At 39.8% G+C, this 17,153-nt stretch overlaps 1 protein-coding gene across 3 annotated transcripts in view; it reads left to right on the plus strand.

Moving 5' to 3' along the window:
- AFF1 (ALF transcription elongation factor 1) overlaps nt 1-17,153 on the plus strand; it is a 167,619-nt gene that overhangs the window by 71,649 nt on the left and 78,817 nt on the right. For all 3 annotated transcript variants that reach the window (XM_039845645.1, XM_039845646.1, XM_039845647.1), the window contains 2 exons: nt 11,963-12,083; nt 12,483-13,403. In XM_039845645.1, coding sequence (XP_039701579.1) covers nt 11,963-12,083; nt 12,483-13,403 — 1,042 coding nt within the window. The remainder of the gene's footprint in view (nt 1-11,962; nt 12,084-12,482; nt 13,404-17,153) is intronic.

Genomic DNA, 17,153 nt, shown 5'->3' on the forward strand with positions numbered 1-17,153 from the left:
TGTTGGCAGAGATGGGGAAAAGATGATATATTCTGCATATAAACGTTCATGGCTGGGCCAAAATTCAGCCCTAAGAATCCTGCAAGCTTTTTAAGGATCATAACCCTGCTTAGCAGAGGTCAAAATGAAGAAAGACTCCTCCAGAAAAACAATGACTTACTGTTTAGCTTTTAGGAGATGCCAGTTATAGCGGGTGGTAGGAGGTGAGCTGGGGTTATGATGAAAATGAGAATATTTAGAAACATGTAATTGTTGCTTGTTGCCATATAAAATACCAATACATGTTTTCAGCTTTCTTCTATAATAATCTTCCTGTTCTTCCTACTTGAAATGTCTGTGGAATGAAATGGTAATAGAATAATGAGACTGCCTCTACTTTTTGTGGTATTAATTTCTATGAAAACAAGTGTGACATGTGCAATTAACCCAAAAGAGAGAACTGTAAGTTAAGATGTAAAGAAAAAAATACCAACTATTTTGTGAAAACATTTTTATATGAACACTTTATTCTTATATTTTTGTTGTCTGTTTTGTGTAATATGCAAATAACATTAGATATCTTTGTGTTTTTATGTCCATATTTTTGTTAGAGCCTGAGAAAAACTTTTTCTTAGAAAGCTTCTCTATGTGTGTGTGTCCACAGCAGCCCGTTTCACTAGGTTTAAAATATAATTGACGATTTCTGCTACTGGAGGTTGTGTGTTGATTGTGGAATGGAGAATCCTTGAATCTGGTTTTAGATATATTCTCCCATAATGGAATGAGCTCCATTAAATGGATAGAAGAGGAGCCCTACAATTTTTTTTTTTTTTCGATTTGTTCAGTAACTGAAAAATGTGTTGATGGGTCTCTTTGTACTCATTTCAAAAATAAATGTTTCTTAATATTTCCTTCTTTAGAGAAATTGCATCTTGCCAGTTTCCTTGTTATCCTATTGTTCCCCACTGTTCTTATCAATACACAGACATTGCTGTTCCTTTCATTTTCCAAGTGTAAGCCTTTTCCTGTTGCTTTTTGCTGTTGGTTAGCAAGTCTAAATGCTGAGCATTTGTTCTGGCTGAAGCTGTGCTTGGTACATTGGCCCGGTTTCAAACGGTTCTTCTTATCGTATGCGGAGCAATTGGTTTTCTGGAATGTGTGTGTTAGAAGTTCAGTCGTTGGGAGGGACTCTTCCTTTTGGAGTTGTAAATCTTGTACAGTTTTCCAAGCTGTTCTATAGACTAATTCAGCTTGGTGTGTGTTGGGAATTATTTGGTGCTTAAGCTGCTAAAGTGACAAAACCCACTTAGTATGTTTGATTTCTTATGACTAGAATGAGTCTCTTCTTTAAAAACAACAACCACCACAAAAAACCAACTTGCTCCTGAATAATTTGTTAAGAGAAGAGTTACTTTTTTTTTTAATCCCTTTAGAGCATTTCAGCAGTCTCATGAGACACAAGATGAATTTGGAAATGATTTGTTTTGCTCTTGCTTTCTGTGTGTGGCACTTGAAAATTTGATGTATTAATTTACAGTTATTCACAGGATACTGTCTATAACTGCCTAGTTTTTTAAAAAATACCTTCCAAAAATGCTTTTGTTAACTTCAAATCGTATGATTAAAAAAGAAGGAAACCACTACTTGCATCTTTGTCGCTGTATGCAGAATTCCATCCATTCAGCCAATATTCTTTTAGCCAAATGAGTTAGTGCTGGGCAAATAGTGAGGAGCAAGAGAGAAAAGGTGATTGACCTGGAGCTTACATTCTTCCTGGAAGTGAGTGTGAGGAGCCAGACATAATTAAACAGATAAATGAATACACAAGATAATTTTAGATAGTGATAAAAAGAGATAAAGCAGAGCAAAGTGCTAGACAGCTCCTGCTGATGGGGCAAAGTGGTCATTTAGATCTGGGACCTCTCTGAAGAGTTGATTTATATAACCTGAGATATTAGTAACAATGTTAGTCTCAGCTCTAGAGACAGAAAATCCAGACTGGGATCAACCTGTTCCAGGCATGAAAAGGCCACTGTGGCTAGTAGTTGAGGAAGGGCATGGGGAGGGAAATACATTTGGTAGCAATTAAGATGAAGTGTGCTGAGGATGGAAGCTTATAGGCCAGCCTTCTGGATTTTAATCTTGAAAGCTAAGGGAAGTCTAGGAGGACTTTCAGCAGTGGTATGCGCCACATAATCTGATTAGCATTTTAAAATTATCTCTCTAGATCTTTTTTTTTGTTTTTCCACACGATGCATTTATAGCAGCACGAAGAGATTTTTCATTGTGGGATTTTTGTTGAAATTTTAATCTGAGAGACAATTTATTAATATTGTTCTGAAACTTGATTTAAAATTAAATGTGTATTTGCTATAAATATTACCCAGACATTCTTTTTTAATGTTGTATACTTGGACTTTGATGACAAATTAGTAAGTATGGCAAACCGGAGAATAAAACCTGTAACATTACCTGATAAACATATGGTATTTTTAGCCAAAGGCAGCTTTCACGGCTGATCTAGGAAAGAGTGATGTCAGCTTTCTTCTAGGTTTGACTCATTTGATGGGTACAACAGTCTGGTAAAGTCAGCTTTAGTTATCAGACAGTGAATCATATTTTGTCATCAAATAATACATGAGACCTGCAGGATTTAAAAGAATTCTGGATTGTTCGAAATTGAGTAATGCTCGAATATACAGTTGGCCCTTAACAGCAGAGAGATTAGGGACATTGACTCCCTGTGCAGTCAAAAATCCTCATATAATTTTTGACTCCCCAAAACCTTAGTTCCTTGGTATATGCAGGAGATTGGTTTCAGACCTCCCCTCCCCTACAAACACCAAAATCCACGGATGCTGAAATCCTCTGTATAAAATGGGGTAGGTAGGTCAATGCATACAGTTAGCCCTCTGCATCTGCAGCCTCCCAACCATGGGTCAAAAATAGTACAGGTATTTATTGAAAAAAATCTGTGTGTAAGTGGACCCGTGCAGTTCAAAGTTGTGTTGCTGAAGGGTCAACTGTAATCATTTCAAAGATGTATATTAAGCATCACTTTTTGCTAACCACTGTGCTGTGAGGAATAGTCCTGGCCTTTAAGGAGTTCACAGTCCAATAAGGAAAATCTGTAGGCACATGCACAGTCCATCTCATTTTTCGTGTATGTAAACATGGACAGATTTGCAAGAGCAGATGTATTCTAGAGAAAGAAATCTTTCACAGCAGGGGATGGGAGGTGAGAGTGGAGGTTGAGGCTAGAGGCAGTGATATTTTGGACGGTTTTGAAAGTCAAGTTAGGAATTCATTAGAGAACTGGCAGAGAGAAGGGCTGTGCTCCCAGTTCTTTGTGGTCAGAGAGTCAAAAGATGAGGCGGTAAGTGGACACTCCATGAGGATTGAGAGGTAAGTGGAAGGCAGGTGGCGAAGGGCATTGCTTGGCATATCCACCCATCAACTTTAATCCTTTAGGCAGCAGGGAGCTCAGAAAGGTTAACAAAACTTCAAGCTTGCTCATCCACATTCTTTCTTAGTCTGTGACCACAGCATTCTTTTAATTGTGGCTGTAATGATACAGACTTTCACCAGCCTCATTACTTTATAAGCATGTGGTGTGGTCCTTCATGGTCGGTTGAGTGTGTATTAAGGACAGCATGGTAAGGAGTCCAGCGCTCTGGCCGATCCGAGTACAGACCAGACATGCAGAAGAAGAGCCAGCAGCGTCTGCCTATGTTTCTGATTGGTGCCAAATTGCAGTGCCAGCAAAGTAGGCGTTCAGAGGTGGCTCTGGTCACCAGGGACCTTTAAAACTAAAGGGGGAGACATAAATAACAAGTCAGGTGGCTGATTTAGCTCTAGTGAACCTGTTTCCATGATAGGGGGTAATTTCTGTATGTCCTTTCAGTTAACTGCCAGTGAGTACTGGCAGCATTTTAGGGAACACTTTTCAGAGACTAAGTTCTCTGGAAATTGTCAGTAACATTAATATGTTCTCATTTCAAGTTACATTAAAAACGAATTTTTACCTCTAGGTATAGATTGTCAAACCCTTGAGGTTGAGAGTGATTTCACTGGTGTGCTTTGTGTAATTGTGTCATTCGACATTGGCCTTCCTTAGTCAGCACTAGTTTTTTTTTAAGATGTGTTTGGATGGCAAAGGACTTGATGTACTGCACGTGAGAATGCGTTAGACGCCTTTCCCCTCAGCCTACTTTTGTTGGAGTTGAGTATCCCCACCCACACAATTTCCCCCACGCCCCTTTAAGACCAATTAATGAAGAAGACAAGTTCTTGTGCTTTTCCATCTGTAGGGTAAAAAAATGCCTCTCGACATATATTTCTATGGTCTAGTAAGAGAAATAAAATGGGTTATAGTGAGATGACTACAATTCAGAAACAGCAGCGGCTGGCGTTTGAACTTTGGAACACAGTCTCTAATGCACTGCTCTATACAGGTGGGTCTATAGTTATCGTTTAGTAACGGTCTAAGACTGAGTCCAGGGTCCAAAATCCATTTTCAGAGGTTCCAGTGAGAGTTATTGCCAAAATAATCAACACTGCAATATTTCTTTACCCTTGATCTTGATATCGTTATACGTATATGAGGCTGTTTCTTTGTTTTTTAAATCAGAACTTTTAACTACACAAATAATAACTGAATCCTTTTTTGGTGAAAAGAATGTTTAAACAATATTTAAACAAAATACTCCTTAAACCACTACACTACCAGCTACCTCCTCCACCCTAATCTGGTACTTTGATTTTTATAAACTATATCCTCGCAGACCCTCGCTTCATGGTAACATGCAGTCAGAAGTACTTTGAGATTCATTTTGAAAGGTAAATTACCATGTCTCTTGCTAGAATTGAAGTGGCATACTTTTTATTCAAGTTTGCCCAGGTAGAGGCTGTCTCAATTTAAAACTCATAGTATGCCTTTAAGGTATGTAAAATATCTTAAAGATTGATTCAGTTTTGTAAAATGGAGTCGCATACAATTCTTTCTGTACTATAATGAGGCCGAGCATTCTGTGGCAAGCAGAAGTGAATATAGCAGAGAGAGCTGTTGCTTTGAGATGATCCCCTGGGAGCTCCTCCAGGAAACAACTGTGACATAATGTTATTTTGTCATTTCACTTGGGTGATATTTATTTTCTATATAAAATCAGATATTTTAGGATTAAATCTAATTTTTTTTCTTTATATTTATTGTGTGTTAGGTGATGGGAGAAGTATAAGAAGGTGAAATCACTGGAAGATTTAGCTGAATGACTTTATTATGAGAGAGACTTGCAAATTCTTTCACACACACAAAGCAAGAGAGGTATTAGAATATTCTTCATTTCCTTGAGGCAGCATTTCTTCTGTCTTCAAACATGGAGCCACTTTTATTTCTTATGTTTAAATTGTATTTGAGTCATGCCGTTTAATGACAAAACTAATTTTGTGCTTTGAAATACATTGACATTTTCTCATAAAGCCAATGTGTGAAAAATGTCCCCTGGATGTTACATTGTGGGAATAGAGGAACATGGAAACAAAGGGCCAGAAGATGGACTTAAAAAGTCAATAGGGGTAGCTTCCAAAATAAAAGAAGTCACTTGCACAACGAGTAGCAACCCAGCCTTGCTGTCCTTTTGCCTTCATCACTTCGTGACACTTAAATCACCACTCTAAGCCAGGGTTGCCCAACTTGTGTGAACAGACTTGTGAGTTTTATGTTTCGTTCTCTCTTTTGTACGTTCAAATCAGAATGTCATAGTCCCACTAAAACAGTAAAAAGACTCATTCTTTTCCATAATTAATGTGCACTGTTGATTTTAAGAATTTTCCCTTTCCTTCCTGCCAACTGTCTCTTCCATGCTTTCAAAGAGAAATACACAGGAGAAATTACACTCCATCCTCCAGGGGAGAGTTAAACTTTTAAACGTGAGTTCTAGAGAGAGTTGGCCACATCCATCAGAGGAAGGTCTGTGTGAAGTGACCAGTCAAGGGTGATAAATGGGTAGTCAGCTGTGCACAGCCTACCCTGGGGGCTGAGAGTTGCCATGGAAGCGCCCAGTGGCATTCAGCAATCCTGCATGACTAACCTAGATTAGCAGCAGGGTCCATGGGCTCAGCCTGGAAGAAGGTGCTTGCAGCCAGATGATCGCAGAGCCAGTGTGCTGCCCCACATCTGAGGCCCAACGCAGGCCTTACTGTTACTGTCTTTTCCTCCTTTGGCACAGACTCTTTTTAGTGCAAGGGACAGAGAAAAGGGGGGAATCACTCTCACTAATCCTTACGGAGCTGTGATTTCTTTATTTTACCACAATGTTTTCACACATCCTCCCATACCCCCCAGGAGAAGCGTTTGAAAAGCCCGAGTAAATGTACCCTGACAGGTCCCAGCATGGGGTTGACTAAATGACTGCATTCAGGGGCTGAATGGGCAGCTCTGCATTCCTCAGGAGTTTCACCACCTCTCTGAAAGTGCGAGCGCCCTGGCATGTTTTAGGTTTCCAGGCTTCGTGCAGGCTCCTGTGCTGATTTACAGAGTGGTGGGATTCTGTCCGCGGAAGCATCTGTGGCGCAGGCCACCTGGGTAATGACTTGTGCATTTGTGTTCTGCAGGGTGAGTCTCACATGTCGCAGCTCTCAACAGGTACTGGAAACTGAAGCCTGTGGTGTTCCTCATTGGTCTGTCTGGTTCACTTAATTAAAAAAAAAAAAAAAAAAAAAAAAAAAACGAGGACTAGTAGATGGTTGGATATGTTTCACAGAGATCTTTTTGATGCATCAATGTTGAACTTTGCAGATGGTGGATAGTAGTATATGATCCAAAAGCAAGAACTTGGCTACTGAAAGTTATTTTCTATCTAAAAATATTTTTGCAGACTTGTGGAACTCATGGGTTTCTACCGGTTGGTCAGACTTTGCACCCTCCCCAGGGGCACATCAACACGCGGACTTGGTTTGTGTGCAGTCAGCCGCTTCAAATCACCACGTGACTTGATGTTTTTCTCCCCAGTGGAGACTCCTGGGCTGATCAGAAAGCTGGCGTTGAGGCCCTAGGAACATGGCCTTTGTCAGCCAGCCAGATGTTAATAGGAACAACCCAATATTGGGCGTACAGTGGCTACTTCAGGGCAAGTTTATTTACAGCTTGTCCTTGAAAGAAATTAATGTGAAGAGCCTCTGAGCACATTAGAGATGACTTCTGAATTCAGAGGTTATTATAGAGTCAATGACCTCAAATCTGTAAATTTTATGAAAGCTCTACAATGAGAATTGTAGCACAGTTTTTATAACTTGAAGAGCAGCTCCTGCTGTCGGCCAACCCTCTCTTGAAGGGCCCTCTTTCAGGTCTTTAGGCAAGGACAGACCTGTATGGATACATTTAACTAAACATATTTTATGCTCTGAGACTGCTCTGCTGGCAAGGGTACTACCTGAATTGTTGATGTGTACCCCCTTGAGACTAAGGAATTATAAAGAATTATGAGTGATTGCAAGTTAACACACCTTATTACTATTATTATTATTATTTTTGGTCATTAGCCTATTTAACACAGCCTGAAAGTTTTGCTTACAGAATATGTTTGAGAACACAAGCTTTGGTGCCAGGCGGGCTTGCCTTTAAATTTTTAGATCTACCATTTATTGCCAAATTAATAACTGAGCGTTATTTTTTTCACCTGGAAAATGGAGTTAATAAACGCTTTTTCACAAGAGTTGTGAAAATTAAATAGGAAGTAGATTTGATGTACCTAAATCAGGGCCAACTGAATAACAGATGCTAAGTGGTGACAGTCCTTGGCCGAGCTGCTGCTGTCATCATTGTTATTGTTTTTTGATAAGCCTAAAGTAAGTAATCCTTACAGCCCAGAAAGAGTGTGCTCTCTTGTACTCCTCAGAATCACCTAGAAACTTGTTAAACACGCAGATCTCAGGCCCCACATCAGATCTACTAAATCAGAAACTTTGGGGCTAGGTTTCTGCAATCTGTTTTAACAAGCCCCCTAGCTGATTCTGATGCTAAGATTCAAGAACCTCAACTCTAATGCAAAGTGCTGTGTAGAAATCAGTGAAGGAGAACTTGTGGAACAGTGAGAAAGAGTCTGACCAGGCTGATGTTGGGTTAAGGTTATCCTGTGAGAGCAAGAATGTGTTTTTTTCCTCCACACCAGAGGAAAAAATACCTTTAATTAAATGAAGTGAGAGTCAACTTGTAATTATTCAAGAGTAATTACAGAGTTTGTGAATCGTGTAGGACATTTACTGCTTCTTAAAATCCCCTCATTTAAAATTCTCCCACCCCCTCCTCACTTTAAAAACGACGTGTGAATACTGAACAATGGTTTGCTCATGCTATGAATTGTTTTCATATTTTTTTAAAATTTCTGTTTACCCTGGTTTCAAAATGGAACCAAGAAAAAGAAAATATTCATGAAAAAAAGATGCCTAGTCATTTTAACAAACTATTTCTTAAGCTATTGCAAACTTGGAATAAGTAAAAGCCAAGTAAATCAGAAGACTACCCAGTACAGCTGGCAAACCGTGTTAGCTACAAGAAGTTAGGCAACCCAGAAGAATGCGGGCTCACAGCTTATCCTGTGCAGTCTTGAGAACCATTGACTGAGCACTTCACTTCCTGTTTCTTCTGCCTTCCTCGCCTCTGCCCAGGAGCCTTGGTGAGTGAGACCCAATAGGGAGTTGCCCATCAGACACTGTGGGTGAGTGTGAGTTTCTCTCAAAGTCTAGACCTTATAAAATTCATCCTACCAGTGATACTCGTGCTGTCTTTCCTCACTATTTTGAGATTTTTCAGTTAAAGGGGGATGGTGAATAGGAAAAAAAAAAAAATGTATGTTCAAAGTTTGTTGAAAAATTAGTATATAGTATTATATGTCTCCCAGTGAACTCTTGGTGTGGTTAAAATTTTTTTTCAACTAATGAAATAAAACCTTAATTAACCAGAACCCTTAATTTAATGGGATTTCCTCCCCATGGGAGGCATGATTTTTGAGTCACATAGCAATAAGCCAGTGTTAGGAATTTTATAAAAAAACTGGGTTCTTCTTATTTCTGTAGCAGTTTTTATTTGGGAAAGAAAATCTGGAAGCATGGTAAAACCTAACCAATACTGAGCTGATCAGTTTAGAAATACTTTAGTAATTTTAAACCAGTGTAGTTTTTCTTAAAGATGTGTGTGGAGTTGACAGGAAAATTAAGTGAGGACCTCAAGCAGCCTGGTAGTTGAGGTGCTGCTGTTCACACCCTTACTTTTCAATCTGGAACTGAGAATTTTGCCATTTGGGGTTCCCTTTTCTGAGACAAAGGTAGCAATTATTCAGAAGTGGGTAAAACTCTGCCTTATAAAGCAGATCCTGAGGCTGTGACCACTTACTCACGAGCTATTAAAGCAGTCAAGACTCCACTGTTGTAAGCAGCAGAATCAGGAAAGGGAGAACTCCCCTTGTGGGGAAGAGAGCAAAGCAGATGTACCAGGTAGTTTTGGAAAATAGCCTGAGAGTTCAGGCTGCTCAGAAGACAGTTGCATGCCCACCTGTGCCTGCAAACAAAGTGGCTGCAATGCAGTTCGAAGAGAAAAAGTTACTTCCTAATCAGTCCTCTTACTTGGCTCTCATGGTTGTATGTTAATGTTACTCTCTTTTTTGAGCCAACAAGAGCAGTTACCAAAATCATAAAATCATTGTAAGGAATTCTTAAATGGTCGTCAAGTCCATTGTGCTACTATCAAACAGAAGTAAATCTGTCTGAAATGTGCGAGATTTGGACTATTAAAGAAGACTTTCTGTAGCCAATTTCTGGTTTAGTTTCTCCTCAACTTTTTTAGTGTGTTGACTAACGTAAATTGTTCACTTCATAGTTTTAAGAGTTTTCCTAAAATCTGAAATCGAGATACCCATCTAGGAAAAGTTTTTGATATGATTGTCTAAGCAGATAATTCTTTACCATATCCTAATGAATTCAACTAGGTGGTTTAGCCTCTCCCCACCTTTAGATTGAAAGCTATGGAAATAGTAGGAGATCATATTTTTTAGATGGTCATAATTATTTAAAAATCGCTTTTGCATATGTCTTCCAGAGTTAAATTTTTTTTTAGATAATTACAAGGAGGTTTATAAAAATATACTGTTAAGCACAGTGGCTGTTTTTTTTTTTTTTTAATTAAAAATCTTTAATAATCACCTTGTATGCCAAGTCCATGCTTTAGCACCAGAAGAAAGAGGAATATGAGTTCTGCTATGATGGAGTTCACACTCTAGGGGAAAGGAGAGGAGAGAGAACCACGCAGTGTGTTCACTTGGCAAGTTCTGGTTGGGTTTGAGGAAGCCTTCAGACTAGGTGACATTGGAGTCACTCTAGAGATTTGCTGGTAGCCGAAAGTGGGGGATGTGAGTGTGTTGTTGAGAGAGAGGCAGAGGAAATTCGTGTGATTAGAATGAAAGTATCACTGAGGAGTGGGACATAGGCTGGTGTGACTGAAATATAGAGGTGGTTTACAAGAGAATTATCCTTCCTAGGTGAGCTGGCCCTGGAGGAATTGTGGTCTTTCAGTAAAAGGGGCCTTCTGGGATAGAGATGAGAGCAAGAGGCTGCCATTTATAGGATATGTTTGGGGGAATACTGTCAAGTGGAATGCATGTGGCAGGTCTGCAGGGAGACAGTGGGATAATTTCTAGAGTAGATCTGTATCAGATTATGTGTGCGTGGGGGGGTGGAGGGGGGGAGGGAAGGGAATGGAATTTAATGCCAAAGCCAGGATTTAGAGTTTATCCTCCAGCAGTAAAGAGCCATCAAATGCTTGCTATTTTAAAATATGGATAGTGACATGAGAACTAGGGCCTTGGATTAGATTTCTTTCCATGAGAAGGCTGAGTTAGAGGGACTAGATTTGGGGAAGGCAGGGAGCCAGCAAGTAGGCCCTTGTCAGAGGGAATAGAAGTCATGAGAACAGAGGCCAGGGTAGGGGGAAGGTGTATGACATCATGGCTAGCATTTCTAAAGGTACATATAGTCTCAGTGAGACAGCTGAATATTTTCCTACTTATTTATTCAAATATCGTTAGGGGAAAAGATTCAGTAGATACCCTGGAAGCAAGTCTGTGAGGGCAGACGTCTTTTATAGTTCTTATTTTCCTTATTATGCATCACATGTGCTGGTTGGCGGGGAGGAGCCTGTGTTGCTGACATGAGGCAAGCCCACTTTTGGTTTAGACGTTAGCTAAAACTACTTTTTGGTTTCCATTGCTGTGTTTTGTCTGTTAGCGAATGCGTTTTAACGCTTTTGGTGCCAGGGCTCATGATTTAGGGTACATTTTTACATAGTTTCAGTAGAGCAATCAGATTATATCAGTAGGTAGAGCTTAGATCTAAAATTGGATTTTCCCATCCTTGTCATTTGAAATGAGAAAGAAGAATGATCATCTTGAGGTTACATGCCAGGACACTCCCTGTAGAGTAGGCTGAGAATAAACTAAATGCTGTTTTGGGTGTCTGGTAATCTTTTAATTATGAAATAAGTCTTTTGATTTTAATCTTCCAAAATGTGCAGTACTGGTCCAGGAAAACAGCTTTTTAAAAGTTCACATCCTGCTGACTCTTTCAGATGAAAAGCTTCTAACTCTACTCCATATTTTGCAAGCTGAAAGTAAAAATATCATTAATCTTGTCTTAATTCCACCACTGCCTATAAAAGACTGTTCAGTTTGGAGTCAGTCCTGAGCCACGAAGGCAGTAACCCAGGGTGAATGCTTGGGTTTCTGGAGCCAGAACCAAGGCTGGAGAGTCACAGCCCGTTGACTTAACCTTAATCTAGGAGTGAGTTTAGAGACTTTTCGCTTTCTTTAAATCATCTATCTCCCTTGTTATCACTTCTCGACTTATCCTCACCTCCCTCAAACACGTACATGTGCACAGCAAAACTTGGATACTGATACATTTTATTGTTTTTGTTCTTTTGTGGCATCTGAAACAGCTTATACAATGAAGACAGAAACCTGCTTCGAATTAGAGAGAAGGAAAGACGCAACCAGGAAGCTCACCAAGAGAAAGAGGCATTTCCTGAAAAGATTCCCCTTTTTGGAGAGCCCTACAAGGTATTTAATTTATATTAGAAAGTCTGATTTACCACAATATTTAACTCTGTGTTGAAACTGAGTTTGAACAAGGGCTACAAAGATGAAAATAAAATAACTTATCCTAGAGATTGTTTCTGAAAACAAAATATGAACATTCTCTGAAACTTATTAGTCACAATTACCAAAGGTTGTGGTTTTCTTTTGTAATGTTAGTCTCCTGTATGTAGTAATTGTCCACGACAGGCTTCTCAACAGGGTAGCTGAGTTTAAATTACACTTTAAATTCTGCGTTACACATTAAATCAAAGTGTTTCTTTTTTAATGGTGTCATGTAACATGGCTTATTAAATGTTGGTTTTCCTTAGTTGTTCGTTTGTTTTAGTATCTGACTTTGCTGTCTTATTTTTCTTTTTTCAGACAGAAAAAGGTGATGAGCTATCCAGTCGAATACAGAACATGTTGGGAAACTACGAAGAAGTAAAGGAGTTGCTTACTACCAAGTCCTACACTCATTGCTTGGATGCTTCCGAAAATAGGTTGGGAAAGCCGAGATATCCTTTTTTTCCTGAGAAAGGGAGCAGCATTCCATCTCACTCCTTCAACACTAGCGTTCATCACCAGCCTGTTAGCACTCCTGCCTCTGGACCACTGCCTGTTGGTAACATTAGCCACAATCCAAAGATGGCACAACCAAGAATGGAACCAATGTCAAGTCTCCATGTTAAAAGCTATGGTCCCCCGGACAGCCAGCACCTGACCCAAGATCGCCTTGGTCAGGAGGGCTATAGGTCTGGTCATCACAAAAATGGTGACCGCAGAGCTGATGGAGACCACTCTGCTTCAGTGACAGACTTAGCTCCAGAGAGGGAGCTTTGTCCTTTACTCTCTTTACCTTCCCCAGTACCCCCTTTGTCACCTATACATTCCAACCAGCAGACTCTTCCCAGGATGCAAGGAAGCAGCCATGTTCACAGCAGTAATAATAATAGTAAAGGCTACTGCCCAGCCAAGTCTCCCAAGGACCTGCCGGTAAAGGTCCGTGATAAAGAGATCCCTCAGGACAGTTTGGTGGCAGTCGCTAGCCTTGGGGTAGCCCCTCCCCAGCCACCTTCTCAGACTTTCCCCCCACCCTCCCTTCCCTCAAAAAGCACTGCAATGCAGCAGAAGCCCACGGCTTATGTCCGGCCCATGGACGGTCAAGATCAGGCTCCTAGTGAGTCTCCGGAACTGAAACCACTGCCGGAGGAGTACCGGCAACAGACCTTTGAAAAAACCGACTTAAAAGTGCCTGCCAAAGCCAAGCTCACCAAACTGAAAATGCCTTCTCAGTCAGTTGAGGTGAGTGGAATTTCATATCTAGGGCAATTCCAGAATGAAGAAAGATTTGGGATGGAAGTTTCTGGAGAGTTGAGGGCAGGGGTGTCAGTAGCTTTTGTGTAGGGCGACTCCTTCTTTGGCCTTAGGCTCTTGTTAACCTACAGAAAATTCAGGTCTGAGATGGATTACCGGCAGCAGCTGTTGAAATGTGATTTGCAGAAAGGTTTTTTTTTTTTTTAAATCTTTTTATTGAGCCATAATTTACACATAGTAAAATATAGAGATTGTAAGAGTAAAGCTTGTTTTTTCGAAAAATGTATATACACCTGTATAACCCACAACCCAATAAGGTAGAGAACATTTTTGTCATGAGAAAATTTCAGGGAAAGTTTTGAGCTATCTTGTTTTTGATTTTGTTTTGTTTCATAGAACACTGGCTTCTTTAACATTGTAAATAAAATAACTTCTTTGATTACTACTTCCTCAGCCCCAGTTACTTTGTCCTGAGATCCAAACCGTAAAAAAGTAAAAACGAGATCAAAATGTCGAGGCAAAGGATAAATTTTTTAAAGATCCGTTCCCTGTAAATTGTAAGAAACTTTGAAACTAAAGTTCTGTTCTAGTATTTTTTTATTTACCAGTTAAGAAAGAAGAGTGGAGGTGTGGGGACATTTGAAAGTGAGCCACAAATGTAATACAGAATGTTATTCTAGTATGGCTGTTTCAAGTAATCAAAATACTGTTTTTCTTTTAAACAAAGAAAAATTTTCGTTTTCTGCCCTCTTGATAAATGGCAGCATTGTGTTTGAACGAGGAGAATCAGAGCACACATCCTATCACTGAAATTCTAAAATAGCTCAGTGACTCCAAAATCAGGTCAGTAGTGCAAAGTAAAATGTTCGAAGGGAATTTTTAAAGCTTATCTGTTAAGGTAAAATCTGTGGTTTTATTTCATCTGTTATAGAAACATTCTAGTGTGCATATCCATTGCTCAAAGACTTGTGTGCACCTAGATATCGGTCTTACATAGTGCTAGAAGGTAAAATTCCTTAGGATTAAAAAACAAAAAAAGCAGATTCCAGGAGCCTTAACTAGAAAGATAACTCTTATCTTTAAGGAGGAAAATTTGTTACTTGGTGTTGTCAGCTTTTGGTTTAGAAGAGGTTAGGGTTCTGTCCACAGTCAGTTCTTGAGCTGGAATGTCTTCAGATGTCTTCAGAATGCGTCTTGTTTGGAGGCTGAGGAAAAATGAGAAAGGGACAAGTAAAGCAAGTGATAGAAATGACCAAGTCAGCAGAACTCTGCCTTTAACTGCAAGTTATGAAGGTTCACCACAGTGAGCCTTTACTGGATGTTTTGTGATAGGGTCAGAAGCAGAGTGAAGGTCTGGAAGAAAAAAGTGAGCTCCTCCTTCAAAAGAGTCAGTCAGCTTACCTTATAATTAAGACAGTAAAGAACTTAATGGGATTTGCTTGGCTTTATTTAGCGAATAAGGTCTGTTCTCTTTTCCAAATTAAAAAAAAAAAGAAAAAAAGGGAGGGGGACAATTTAACACATTTAAAAAAAAAACAACTAAGCAACTAAAATTTGCTTTAAAATAATTTTAAGACAAAATAGCGAATATTTGCATTGTCTAACATATGCCAAACCATATGCTTAAAGTGCAGTTTGGGATGCCAAAGAAGAATTCGTCTCTGCCTCAGAGACTACAGTCTAGTGTGGGGAATCAGCCTGTGCACATGAAACAGAGGGAAACTGAGTACAGACTTTCCGCTACTAGTTGCTTCGAGAAAGTGTCACGTGTCAGCCTTAAGGCAGTGAACCTATGTCAATTCACTCAGCAGGTTTCCCAGTAGCCTTTCAGGAGAGAGGATCCTAGTTAACTATTTTGCTTTCTTGGTGAAAAAAAAAAAAAGCTGAGTTGAGATTTCTCCAAGGTCTTAACATATAATTTCAAACATGGGACTACGTTAGATGGCCCTTGCATAGTTTCTGAGTGGACATTGAAATGAACAAAATCCTCCTCAAGTTTGGTGATTGGAGAATGGTTTTCTTAGCAGAAATGTACCTACTATCAACAGTTGAATAGATAGAAACTTCATCTTTGGCCCATGTTTGCAGGCGGCATTCATTTTAATTCTGTGGCTCCCTCTGGTTTCTGCTCAGGGTTCTCATGCCAGTGGCAGCTACCATGCCAACCCCATTGGAGCTCCTGGGTGGTGCTGGTTTGGGGCGGAGGGATGAAAATGGGGGTCAGGCAGATGGAGGGCTCACGGCGTCCTTCGAGAGGGAGATTAGGAGCCAAGAGCTTGGAATAAAGGGGAGTGAATCTGGGAAGCAGCGATATTGGAACTGTCTGGCTAGATTTGGGATTTTATTTCGCTCTTTTAATTAAGAGCTCACATTTCACAGACTTACCATTAATTTTCTGTTCACATTCCCCATAAAATGGGCATATTTTATGTTTTTAAGAAAATGTAGATTGAATTTAAAATCTCAAATTTAATATTCTGGTGAATCCAAGGAAAGCATAAAGGTGGGAGACAGAAAAAGAAGGGAGTTAACCCCAGAGCAGGTGAACTCGGGATATAAAACCAGAATATTAGCAATATCCTGGGCTGTTTGTGATTTTGGTGCAGAAGGGTCCAGAATGAGAGGCAGAGAGTAAGTTTGCTGTTACTGAGCTGTGAGAAGGGGCGTGGGATAGCTGAATGGTTTTCCTTTATTTGTTTAATTTGTCCTAAGGCAAGTCAGAGGTTTTCTTTCCTGGTTTTTTGAGTGTGAGGCTTTCCTGGTTTGTTTCTCTGTTCTGCCTTCCCCATTGTTTCCATGGAACAGTATTTTAAATAATGAACCAAAATGGGTAAGTCATCTTGTCTGGTGCACCTTCACACTCCAGCCACATAAGTGTGGATTCCTTACACTACTTACTGTCCTTTCACATCACGGGAAATACTTGGTTTGTGTATTTTAGTGGGTTCTCCTAAAAAATGACATTCTTTTCTGGGATAAGTCATTCTCACAGTTAAAACTTAATCTTTCTTAAAATCCTAGAGGAAAAAATTATCAACAGGTTAATATTCTGACTCAGTTGAAGCCTGAACCATAAGAATCTGCACTGGGTTTTCTCTGGCTATGTCAGTTTTAGTTTTGTGTCAACTGACAGATGTATAGCAGCTTAAAATGACCCATCTGAGCCCACAGCCAGTACTTACTGATCTCATGTGGATGACTTCCAGCTGTAGAGTTGCACATCCAAGATGACTTGTCCAAGCAGAAGGTGGAGATCCCTCTGTAGTTTTCTTTTCTGTCTAAAGGTAACAAAGGAAAGTGAGAGAAACACCATGGCATCCCTGTGTAGATGTTCATGAGCGTGGACCCTGGAAAAGTGCTTAAATACAGGATTTATGAAGTAGGCATTTTGTCGAAAGGGAGAAATGAAATGAGATAAGTATATCAAATTGTACACTGGACTTCGAATGTTATAGTTTTAAAGCTAAACATGACAGCCCTTGCAATTTGCAAATAAGGCCTAGGAGGGTGAAGTCACTTCATTTTGCTAAAATGTATAGTCAATAGCAGAGCAAGAGTTAGAACTCGCAGTTCTGTGATCTTTGGCATGTTGTTAGGTGCGAATGCAGACCATTGGAAGATTTTGAGCAGGAAGGTGGTATGTCTACTTTCTGGGTCATTGGTGGAGAATGGGAAGGGCAAGAGTAGAAGCAGGGAGAATAGTTAGTGGGTGAGAAATGATGGTTTGCAAAAGGATGG

This window comes from Pteropus medius, unplaced genomic scaffold (assembly GCF_902729225.1).
Source record: "Pteropus medius unplaced genomic scaffold, Ma_sr-lr_union100, whole genome shotgun sequence".
NCBI lineage: Eukaryota > Metazoa > Chordata > Mammalia > Chiroptera > Pteropodidae > Pteropus > Pteropus medius.